General features: G+C 43.7%; 1 protein-coding gene across 1 annotated transcript; it reads left to right on the top strand.

The window, feature by feature from the left end:
* The first annotated feature begins 4,348 nt into the window (after positions 1–4,348).
* Positions 4,349–10,908, top strand: wnt7ba (wingless-type MMTV integration site family, member 7Ba). Its single transcript, XM_061072416.1, has 4 exons — positions 4,349–4,431; positions 5,589–5,815; positions 9,676–9,947; positions 10,429–10,908. The coding sequence occupies exons 1-4, from the start codon at positions 4,349–4,351 to the stop codon at positions 10,906–10,908; spliced, it is 1,062 nt and encodes a 353-aa protein (XP_060928399.1).
* Positions 10,909–12,151: the final 1,243 nt, after the last annotated feature.

Genomic DNA, 12,151 nt, shown 5'->3' with positions numbered 1-12,151 from the left:
ATTCCAGCATGCCCCTCAGCCCATTACACACACAGGCCCCATGGGTTTGTGCTGCCGTATTAAAGTCAGAACAATGCCTCTGACATTGTGGTTGAAGCTTTAAAGCCACTTGAGTTGCATGTCGCTATGTGACAAAATGGCCCGTGGGCACTTGTCTGACCTGAACCTAATGGAACCCATCAGGGCGTCTTCACAGATCACACATACACGCTACATACGACCAGAACCTTTCATGAAACTTCTTCCCTCATGGAAACTCAAGCTTAAGTGTCACATTTGAAGATTCAGGCTGGTGTTAATCTGTGTTTCTGTCACTGGCAACAAATTCTGGGAAGAGACTCAAACCATTAATGTGACAATAGTGTGTCTCGGTTCTGTCTGTAGTCTTTTTAAATGCGGGGTAAATTTACACGTAGTGACAGACAACAGTGGGGCAGCTCTTGGGTGTTCTTGTATGTTTTTTTCTCCACATGGTCTCAGTAAATAATGATGATGGAAATAGTTCATTGGGTTCGGCCTTTAGGCACAGACGTCCTCTGTCCCATCATGCCACTAAATAACATGTCACAAGAACTACTACCTTTTTCTTATTGGAGAACCATTTCAAGTAGACAACCTAAACACTGTCAAACAGATTACCACGAATAATAAACATAGAAAAAGACATTCTGTTGTCCTGCTCGTCCCTTGCACTCATCCTAAATGACGTGTCAGATTTGGATCTTACTCAACTACTAAGCGATAATTATAAGCTGGGTGAAAACATTGGTTGCAACACATGGAAACCATCTCTCATTAATTTGATTGAATTTAATGATTAGCCGAAGGACCTGGCTTCGAATGAGCCTATAATTATTGTGAAGCATCCATCCATCATTCCACCCATCCATCTATCCATCCTTCCAGCTCCAACACTCTGGAACTCCCTCTGAACTCACACAATATCTCTCTAGTCTCAAAACCTATCTCTTTTTTAAGGCTTTTACAAAAGCTGATGTGCATCTAAACATAATGTTTTTATTTGTTTTATATTAGTAATGTTTCACTGGTTTTATTTAATTTTATTTCATTCTATGCTCGTCTATGTTATTTTATTCTCTTCTTATATTTCACACTGTCGCTTCTTTTATTGTACAGAACTTTGGTCAATTGCAGTTGTATTTAAAAGTGCTATATAACTAAACTTGGCTTCACAATAAAATGTTCCTGCAGCACCTTCTCCTGTATTACTGACTACACGAGGATGGGACTGGCAGTGACAAAAACATGACTTAAGAAGAATTATTAGACGTTTACTATGATGATCAAAAACAACCATTTGCTTAACAACTAATCAGGATTCTGGGCTCAGGCTCAAGATAGCCCCCCAAAATCCCACAGAGCCATAAGACACCATTATTAATCTGTGTTTTTATTTTCCAGTTTGAGGCCTCACTGCATCGCAGCGGCAGCTTCTCCCTGCCCGTCTCCAGCCCTGTCACTCATCCTTATAATGCGGATGAGGTTTTCTAAAACCATCTCTGTCAAAACTCGACAGATTACTATAAGTATCACAGCCACTGTCATCACCGATCCCACGTCCTGCGTGTTCGGCAGTAAAAACAAATTCCTGTGCAGCTCCCCACTTCCCATGTCTCCCTGTTCACCTCTTCTCCTGCTCCAAAAAAAAATGAAAAGAAACAGATATCGCTGTGTGAAAGCCAGGACAGTGAGTGCACGCTGCTTAAGTGCTATCTTGGCTTTGGAAATTGTGGTTTAGGAGGATTATTTGGACAGAAAGAGAGAGGGATTGAGAAAGAGACGCAGTAAAAGGCGCAGAGAACACACAAACACAAAGGGGTTCTTCCTCTGCTGCCCCCGAGCCAGAGACATTATCTGCGAATTGTCCACTGGAAGGGCTGTATGTTGAGGTTTAAACAGCCAACACGCTGCTATTTAGTGGCAAAGCTGCTTCTCATTCTCCAAAGCTCAGAGTACATGTGACTGCAGCTTGAGTTACACACAGGCCGAGTGGGCAGGAGCATCAGGCCAATCTCATAGCAGCCAAAGAATGAACGGTATTTTATTCTCCTCCAAAATCTCTGCTATCTCTCAAATCGCTGTGTTGGCAGCCGCCGGGAATTTAAATGAAAAGGTTTGCGTCCACAATACTTCCCTTGGGTCGTTTTTCTAACAGAGCGTCTCACTTTTGTTCACATGACTGATGTCTCATTTTGCAGCAAATTGTATTAATACTATCTCATTGTGGTCGTTTGTTGGGCTCAAGTTAGGCTCGGGACGTCTCGATTTCCAGTCTCCGAAATGTCAACAACAAGCGGGGGAAATATGCACTTTGTCCTCGGCCCACTCTGCGAAGTAGACCAATAAAAACTGTCCTTTGAAGGTGCCTTATGGAAGTGAACAGGAGCGTCTCCGCCCATGGTGCTCACTTCAAACAGGCCTGTGTTTGCTGTGGAACAGCTTTAAAAGGAAGAAACGGCAACAAATCCTATAGTGTTCCCCTTGTCGGCCTTCTACTCTAATTACACTATAGGGCACCTCAACGACTGTAAAGGTTTAACAAGGGTGTTTCTGTCACAAAAAATGTGACAGAAAGATTGGATAGATAGAGAGAGAGAGAGAGAGAGAGAGAGAAAGAGAGAGATAGAGAGAGAGAGAGAGAGAGAGAGAGAGAGAGAGAGAGAGAGAGAGAGAGAGAGAGAGAGAGAGAGAGAGAGAGAGAGAGAGATAGTAATGGACAGACAGACAGTAATTCAGAGCTTGATCAACACTAACTCTACAGATGCTGCACCTGGCGCATTAAACTGACATTGAGTCTGAAATTCTTCCTTCATGCCACCACATGAGGGCGTATTGTCAGTGATCCACCAGCAGCACATGTGAGCTGAAAGATCCACGACAGTCTGAGCATTAAAAATTGAATTTCTCACCAGGAATTATTCACACATTACATCATAATACCTGTGACACGTCTTCTTGTCGTCCTTAGGGTCGCAAATGAAATTGACAAGCTTTATCAATTTGTTATAGGTGGCTTTTATTTTAAGTTATCAATTAACCATGTTGTCTGAAACAATGTGACTTCTTCAGAGGAAATGCAAATATTTTCAGTTGACTGCCATAAAAGACAAAGGTGAGCAGAAGATTGTCCCATTCGAAGAGTTGAAATAAATAATTTCACTTTTTGGGGGGATGAAAAGTGACTGAAATACTTATTAATAAATTGACACTTCAAATAGTTGCTAATAATTGTTTTGCTGTATGTTTAATAAATGAGTTCACTGATCTTTTCAGGTCTTGACATCTTTGTAACATGTAACTGTAGTAATGTACATTTCATCTTCCAGTTTTAGCTTTGAATTAATATTGAAGTTTATTGAATATTCCCTCATAAGCATGTGTGTATGTATGTATGTGTGTATGTGTGTATGTGTGTATGTATGTATGTATGTATGTATGTATGTATGTATGTATGTATGTATGTATGTATGTATGTATGTATGTATGTATGTATGTATGTATGTATGTATGTATGTATGTATGTATGTATGTATGTATGTATGTGCATTTATGGATTGTGTATATGAATGACGATTATCATTTATCAGCTGGTAAGGTTACCACAGGTTCCCTCTCATGTTTGGAAGGAGAGGGTGAGGTGAGGGGTGTTCAGCAGCAACATGCAACTTCACCACTAGATGTCACTAGCTTCTACACACTGAATCTTTAACTTCAATACATATAACGGTAAAATATGGTGGGTATATATATATATATATGACATTATAAATAAGACAACTGTGCTGGTGAGATTCTCAACAATTGACAGATGGACGGATAAATGAATGGACGGACGGACAGACAGACAGACAGACAGACAGACAGACAGACAGACAGACAGACAGACAGACAGACAGACAGACAGACAGACAGACAGATATTTGTGGTGGTGAGCAGCTCCTTTATTAGAATCGGACTTCCGGAACCCTGCTGGCTCCCTCCCTCCCCCTCCCTCTCCTCTCCTCTCCCACCCAGTCCTCTCACAGACCAGGTGGCAGCGCGCACTTCGGCGGAGGGATGCAGCCTCTCATCTCCTCGCACATGGACAGCAGAGCTCGGAGCTGCCGCAGCGCGCCACGGCTGCACTGTAGCTGCTGAAGACACCACCCCCCACCCCCCTCCCACCACCACCAACACCACCACCACCACCAGCAGCAGCAGCGCGCAGGAGCGAAGACATCAAGTCAAACCAACTCCTGGACTTCAGAGAAAAAGGACATATTCATCCTCTTTTTCTTTTTTTTTCAAACCGCAAGAGCGCAGCAAAAGCGGTGTTCAATGCGCAGCCATGCTCATCATCTCCTCTCGCAGTGCGCTGCTGTCCGTCTACTACCCACAGATCTTCCTCATCCTCACCAGCGGTAGCTACCTGTAGGTTTCTTTATGAAATGCACTTGCCCTATTTGAACCGTGAGTCACTTTTTATGCGACGGTCCTCTTACGCGTGCAAATGCTTGTTCCTTGCGCGTAAAAATGGCCAATTACGCACAGGCAGAAATTGGATAAGTCAGGTTAGTTCGCGCGTTAAATGATTCTAGTGTTGTTCATATGTTATCTTAAGAGCGTGCAACACGTGTATTTACTTTTAAAGCCAACGTTTAACCTCACTATTTGGAGTAAATTGCTATATTTTAAAATGTCCCTTGTGATTCTACTGTAGGAAAAACGTTGGAATATCCAGAGCCATTGGTAGGATATGCGTAATTTGTGTCGTTCAATCAATTACATTTTATTCCATAATGGAATCACAGACTACACCACGGGACAGGGGCTGCAGACTGTTCCTCATTACATTTTCATTTTAAAACCGTGCCATAAATCCAGTGAATGAAGATTTGGGTGCATGAAGCCAATATTTAATCTACATGACATTTTATATCTCCTAATTTGTGTGCTGCTGATGAGGTAACCTGCTCTCGTGGATTTACACGTTACACCAGAGCCACTCTGTCATGGCAGCACCTGGTATGAAGCAGCATATGGAAAAGAGTAACCTCATGGTTTCTCTCTCTTTAGGAGCAGCATAACGTAACAAGCTTTCTCATGACATTAAAAGACCCAGGCCCTCACAAAGAGGATGATTGCTGCACCATACATGCCTCTCATTCATAACAAGGCCAGGTCCTGAAAACCTAAAATAGCTGTGGTAATGTATGTTTTCTGTAACAGAGGAGAAGGGATAAAATAATTAAGTGCTTAAGTGTTCAGTCCCATTTCTTTGATTTTCTGTTGTTCAGTTGCATGTTTTTATGACGATCCATTAAATTACACATGATGGAATCTGGGAAAAGGATGAATGATGCAGAAAATGCTTTTTACTGTATCTCCCGATATGGACTTGTTGAATTTGAATTTGAAACTTAACTTCTTTTGCTTGAATAACAGTCAAGTACTGTCCGACCAGGACACAGAGTTAAATCCAAACTACTGCAAATATGGAGAATGGTGGCAGGTACATGTTAGACAGAATCTTATCTATATTTTCTTGTAAAATCCGTTTTCTTTCCTTCTGTCATCTCTATATACAGGGCACTATCCTCGGTGGTAGCCCTGGGTGCAAACATCATTTGCAACAAGATACCGGGTTTGGCCCCCCGTCAGAGGGCCCTATGTCAGACTCGGCCCGACGCAATCATCGTCATTGGCGAGGGCGCCCAGCTGGGAATCAATGAGTGCCAGTACCAGTTCCGCTATGGCCGGTGGAACTGCTCGGCCCTGGGCGAGAGGACCGTCTTTGGACAAGAGCTGAGAGTAGGTCAGTCTGTTTGCAATTCAGATTCTTTACATGTAGACGCTTTAGTGTGATGGCGAGAAATTGAGAGGGCAGAAGCTTTACATATAGTTTTCAGTGGGACAAAACTTTGGAAATGAGGAAAGCAGGGTGGGAAATGACCTTAGCTGGTTTCAAATTAGAGGTGTTGGAGTTCATGGTCAGTGTCTTAAATCTAGAGCTGCAATTAAAGATTTTTTTCATGATCTATAAATCTGTTGATTTCTTTCATTAATTGTTTGGTCCTTAAAATGTCAGAAAACGTTCAGAGGTGTCGCCCGAAGCCCAAGATGGCCTCCTCAAATGGCTCGAATGAAAACAATGAAATTTGACTTTCGTTTCATTCGAAAAACACTCAAACTGACCTTAATATTAAAATAGTTGGGAATGAATTCAATAGTCAATTCGATTGAAAGATTAATGGTAGCAGCCCTATTTAAATTCCTCAACAATTGAGGCAAACCCAAAGAGGTGTTTACCTACATACAGACTTTTCCTAGCAGTCAGTCTCAACAAACTACATGAGATGGGACAAAGGGACAGGTATATTAATTATCTAAACCACGACTCTCACCACCTAGCCACGACAGTATAGATAATAAATGGAATATTCAACCAGGGAAAATTCCTAATAACTAAATTGCGTGGCCTTATTTCCAAATGACCGAAATCAAAAGACCTGTGCTGACACCTTAAACATCGGCCTGTCGTCCTCGGACCTCCTGTAAAATCTCCTCTGTGGCATCATGAGAAAAAAGCTCCAGCTCAGCACAACCGAGCGGCATAAAACAGACTTTCGAGATGGGTGGCAAAACTTTTGAGTGAAGCCATTTCTGTTAGGAACCACAAACGCAACGACCTCAGTGAATTATTTTCCTTGTTGAGACACTTAAAACAAAACAAAACAGTTTACTGCCATTGTCAGTGTCCCCAGAGGAGGTTCAGTTTGTAATTGATGTAAGGAATATCACTGTGCTTGCAACACAACTGTTTCAGCCATAAATTCAAGCGTGAAGACTTCCTGGTGTCTCAAGCTTATCTGGGTGTGCCATCTACTGAAAGGATTTATAACCGCACTCTGTGAAAAGCAGAAGCTGACACATCTCCCTGGGTTTAGGCTACATTCTCGGTCATCTGATTTCTCACAGAAGTCCGCTCACTCCTATTGGAATCTCCTGTTATAAACTGCATTTCACTCCGAACTGTTTTGTTGCGGTCTTGCTGTGGGTTTGGATCCATGTTTAACCTAGCAGCTCTGGGAGCAATCACTTTGGTCTGCACGGGAGAAGAGCAGGCAGACGTCTGGATCCCTTTATTTCTTTTGTCAGAGGAAATGTCTTTTTTCTCTTGTGGCGTGTAAACGAGGTCGAGGAGTCACTTTGTTCCTCTCCTCTTCTCCGTGAAGACAGTTTTACCAAACAAGAATTTTCTGAAAGATTAAATCTAATCAAATCTGTACAAATATGATGATGGTGTAGAATGTGTCAGGCGTCTTCATGGATCATTTGCTCTCCTCTTCCCATTCCTGCCCGTCTTTCCAAAAAGCAGATGTCAGCCAGTGACATGCCTCCGCTCGTGTCGCTTACGTATCATCCGCCACTTCATTTGATCGACCCGCCAGGCCTGTGAACTCATTAAGGATTGAGAAAGACCAGAGAGATTCATGAAAACCACTAATTGAAGTCAGCTCCAGCAGCTGGATGGCAACAATGGGACCCAGCATGCACTGCTGTACAATCAAAACAAATCACAGCGCGAGGAGATGGCTGCTTGGCTATTGCATGCACCCCTGATTCTTTGAGAAACGCACCCCCATACAACATACGCGAGTGGGTCGTGGATCTGGGGCTGATGAGAGAAGACTTCAGAGTTTGTTATGAGTTATGGACTGAGGGAACCGCAGGCCCGATGGTTTCAGCGAAAGAGTTTTGTCAGGTTGGAGAGGAGCCATCAGAATCGCCTCTATACCAGAGACGCCACGCATTAATACTCTGGGCTGTTGAGAAGAACAAAGACCCAGCATTATCCTGATTGGTTAGAGGATATCCTGTTACCGATGGTTGTGCCAATAAATTCATCCCCCTCCTCCTCCCCGCCATAAATATAAATGTGTTTATTCTCAAGTTCAAATGGTGACATACATAAGGCTTGGAAATGGGCACATCTCAGTCAAGAGCCGGCCACAGATTATTTCAACATGTAACGCAGCAGTATCATTTGCTGTAATAACGTGGAGCGCCTGAGACGGACGCAGAATGACACTTAAGCCGTGTGAGAAATTTCAATGATGAGAAACAACAAGAGGCAGCAGCTCGACGAGAGCCGGGGCAGACAGAGCTCCTCCAGTCGGCCAGTAGATGTCACTTGTGTTTTCTTCACTGTAGTTATTACTGTTCTAACTGTGAGAGACTCCACTGATGCAGATCAGAGGTAGGAAACGAGGCCGAACGGTCAAGTTATTATATGATTATAAACACATGCAGAAGGGTATTATAATCCAAACAGGACAAAATGCAGACAGTAAATGTACTTCTGCTGAAAACTCAAGTGAAAGTGAAGTACTAGTTGTATGTTTTAATCATTATTACACATGCATCATAAAATGAAAAAATGTATTCACTACCTTCCAATCCCAGTTCCATTCAGTCATGTAATTCATAGTGGTGGCTATCTTTCTTTAAAGGAGCAGTGCAATTTTTCACAGGCGGAAATAAGTTTATCTACTCATGAGAGACTGTTTATTTCTTTCCTGAATAAAGATTTGTGTTGGAACAGGAACTAGGTAAGCTGCAGCGATTCACCCACACTGGCTTGATAGACAGTTCTCTGTGAATGCCATGGCCGGATCAGTACTCCAGCTATCATCCCTAATTATCTAGCACCACTTATTGTACTAGTAGTTACTCGTTATATCAGAAAAAACCCACTCTGCCGTCTAATGCACCGCTAAAGGCTTCTTAAATCCTTTGGCAGGATGAAATGCACTTATATCTGCATTTTGCAGGTATTTTCCAAAGTAAAAGAATGCTATGATTATCTAGACCATTTATCTAATCCCAGCTGACACTGGGTGAGAGCAGAAAACACCCTGGACAGCAGTGAATCACAGAACTGAGAGACATTCACATCTACAGTGCAGGCTTAAGAGTCTCCAGTAAACCCAGTCTGCATGTCTTTGGACTGGGGGGAATAGCTGGAGAACCCAGGGATAACCCACGCTGACATGGAAGGAACATGCAAACGCCAGAAAGGCCCAGGTAGTACGGCAGTTGAAAAACCCAGAACAGTTAAAAGTCCAAATTGCACTTGTGTAGTACACCTCCATGTATTAACACTTATTCTGTGATAACACTTCCTCTCAGGCCTTTGTGGGTGTGGACAGATTTTGATATTTCACCCTCCAATAAGTTTCGTGGCACGTTTGGATGGTAGAAATTATAACTTCATCAGTCTTATTGATTAATGAGGTTCGGTGAAGTCAAGTAGCTGCAGCTTAACTTCTCCCTGAGGTCTAATTAGGTGGAATAAGAAGAAATACCAGCGTGGGTTTCTAGAATGAGTAAAATTTCCAGAAATGCATCTAAGTGGCATTCTTTTTGTTGGCGACCTCTGCAAACCCAACTCAAAATGTTACGTTTCAAGCCAAGAAGACATTGTACAACTGTTTTCACAGGCCAAGTATCCAGCAAAACTGTATGGTGTGTGTATACTATTCTCTCCTTTTTGAGGGAAGTACAACAATTACTGATTTTAGAACTTCTACAAAAAAGTACCGGTACACCTTCTCAGTCCAGTGTTATTATTACGTTACTTTATTTACTCAGACTTTTCTCCATTCTCTTCAGGCAGCAGGGAGGCAGCGTTCACATACGCCATCACCACAGCCGGAGTGGCCCACGCAGTGACGGCAGCCTGTAGCCAAGGCAACCTGAGCCAGTGTGGCTGCGACCGCGAGAAGCAGGGCTACCACGACCAAGAGGAGGGCTGGAAGTGGGGAGGCTGCTCGGCCGACGTTAAGTACGGCGTGGAGTTCTCGCGGCGCTTTGTCGACGCCCGAGAGATCAAGAAAAACGCCCGGCGGCTGATGAACCTGCACAACAATGAGGCAGGGCGAAAGGTAATGAAACTAATTTGCTTTGTAACAAGGTTACGTTTCAAGCTCAGGCCCAGGGGAATACGGTCACCTGTCAGATTTGTCATCTGAAAATGTTTGCATGGCATTATAATATAAGTCTGGTTCAAACCAAAATGTAACTCCATACGTTCTTGGTTGCACAACAGCTCTGGTCAGTTTTCTCTGGGCTGTCACGCTACTTTGTGGTCTGAGGAAAGGTAAAGCTAATTAGAGACTCCAGCTTTGGGGAATGAGTTATTTTCCCCAGGTCTCTGACACAAAGTTGGCATCTGGTTAGCGCGCTGAAAGTCGAAATGCCTGCAGAAAGCCCAGCTTACCAGCAGACAGATTACAAGGATATGTGTTTACTGTTAACCGTTACAAATTCGAGCAATGAACGCGAACTCAAAATGACAATTCAAGCAGAACGAGAACAAGCTCTTTTACTTTATTCTGACCTACCCTGTACTCTTTCTGTGACCAGATCCTGGAGGAGAGGATGAAGCTCGAGTGCAAGTGTCATGGCGTTTCCGGTTCTTGCACCACTAAGACCTGCTGGATCACCCTACCAAAGTTCAGAGAGATTGGCTACCTGCTGAAGGAGCGCTACAGCGAAGCGGTTCAAGTGGAGCCTGTTCGGGCCTCGCGGCTCCGCCAGCCGTCTTTCCTGCGTCTCAAAGAGGCCCGGGGCTACCAGAAGCCCACCGACACGGACCTGGTCTACCTGGAGCGCTCGCCCAACTACTGCGAGGAGGATACGGCGACGGGGAGCACGGGGACGAGGGGCAGGCTGTGCAACGGCACCTCGACCCACACAGACAGCTGCAATGTGATGTGCTGCGGCCGGGGTTACAACACACACCACTACACGCGCGTGTGGCAGTGCAACTGTAAGTTCCACTGGTGCTGCTTCGTCAAGTGCAACACCTGCAGGGAGAAATCTGAGGTTTTCACCTGCAAGTAGGGAACGAGAGAGACGGACAGCGGCTGAGGTTGGGAAGAGGACAAGGGGTCGAAGGTCAGGGGGATCCCAGGAAGTGGAATTTGAAGTGAAGGACTTGGAAGTATTTATTCAACATTTTGCACATTTTGACATCCTATTTGGAATTCTTCAAATAAAGGAAAGACACGCGTGAAATGGAACATGAAGTCTGGCGAGCGTGTCCAAAACATGTGACTGTGACATGAAGCGGAAAAACGCGTTGCTGGTGAGGGGATTCAATCTCCTCTTTCGCAGAGAAAAGCAACATCTTGCATTCATGTCACTTACAGACATCGTGCACGAGTGAGAGAAAAGCAGCAAGAACTGTTGTTGGATGTGGAGAAGAGCGGAAACACGCTAACTGGAAGCAAAGTGCTCTGAGGAGATCCGACTCCTGATGGATATTGAAAAGGTGGCGGTGGAATATTTTAACTGTACGCTGACACTGTATTTTGTTTGAACACTGAAAATAAAAATAAGATTATTTATGTCTTATAAGTCTTAGGATGGATAGCATACTATTTTTCCTTTCGTTAATGATCTTCAGTTGCTGCAGATCTGTTTTTCAAGCTGCAGCTAAATCCCGTTTTTCATTCACTTTATCAATGGTAGGAAAGGTACTTTGCTATATTTGAATTATTTTTCTTTTGCACTCACATAGTCACACTTTTTTTCCCGCTGGTGGGCTGGTGCTGTCGAGTGCTGCCCTGAGCCCTCTCTCATGGACGTATTCCCACCAGGGGCCAGACCCCCTTTTGTTGAACCAAGACCCAAAGAGGCAGAAACCACTGACATACTATTTTAAGTATTCGACATGTCAGCTTCAGCGTCACTTAAAATCCTGACTGTTTTCATTGTTTTGTTTTTTTCGGAGGGGCTCTTGACTTCTGAGAACGGCGTGTAAGCCTCAGTGGAACTCCATAGAGGTGCAAACAGATTCAGATACATCCAACGTTCCCATGAGCAGCGGAGACGTGGAATTCCACATGGTGGCCTCTGCTTACACAAGGCCTTCCAGCGCGGTTTAGGCCTGCCTGGGTGGATGGCATGTGCCCTAACCACACAGAAGGGGGTACGAGAGGATCAAAGTCCTCACAGCTATTTTTGGACGGCACCCTTAATGTATTCAGAAATGTTTATTTAGGCTTTATATAACTTACAAAACAATTTGAAGAGTATATTTTTATATGAGGAACGTGGCACTTTATGTCATTTATAGATGGGA

Source organism: Limanda limanda, chromosome 1, assembly GCF_963576545.1.
Source record: "Limanda limanda chromosome 1, fLimLim1.1, whole genome shotgun sequence".
Taxonomy (NCBI): domain Eukaryota; kingdom Metazoa; phylum Chordata; class Actinopteri; order Pleuronectiformes; family Pleuronectidae; genus Limanda; species Limanda limanda.
The sequence above is the reverse complement of the archived record's forward strand: the minus strand, read 5'-3'. Positions and strand labels throughout refer to the sequence as shown.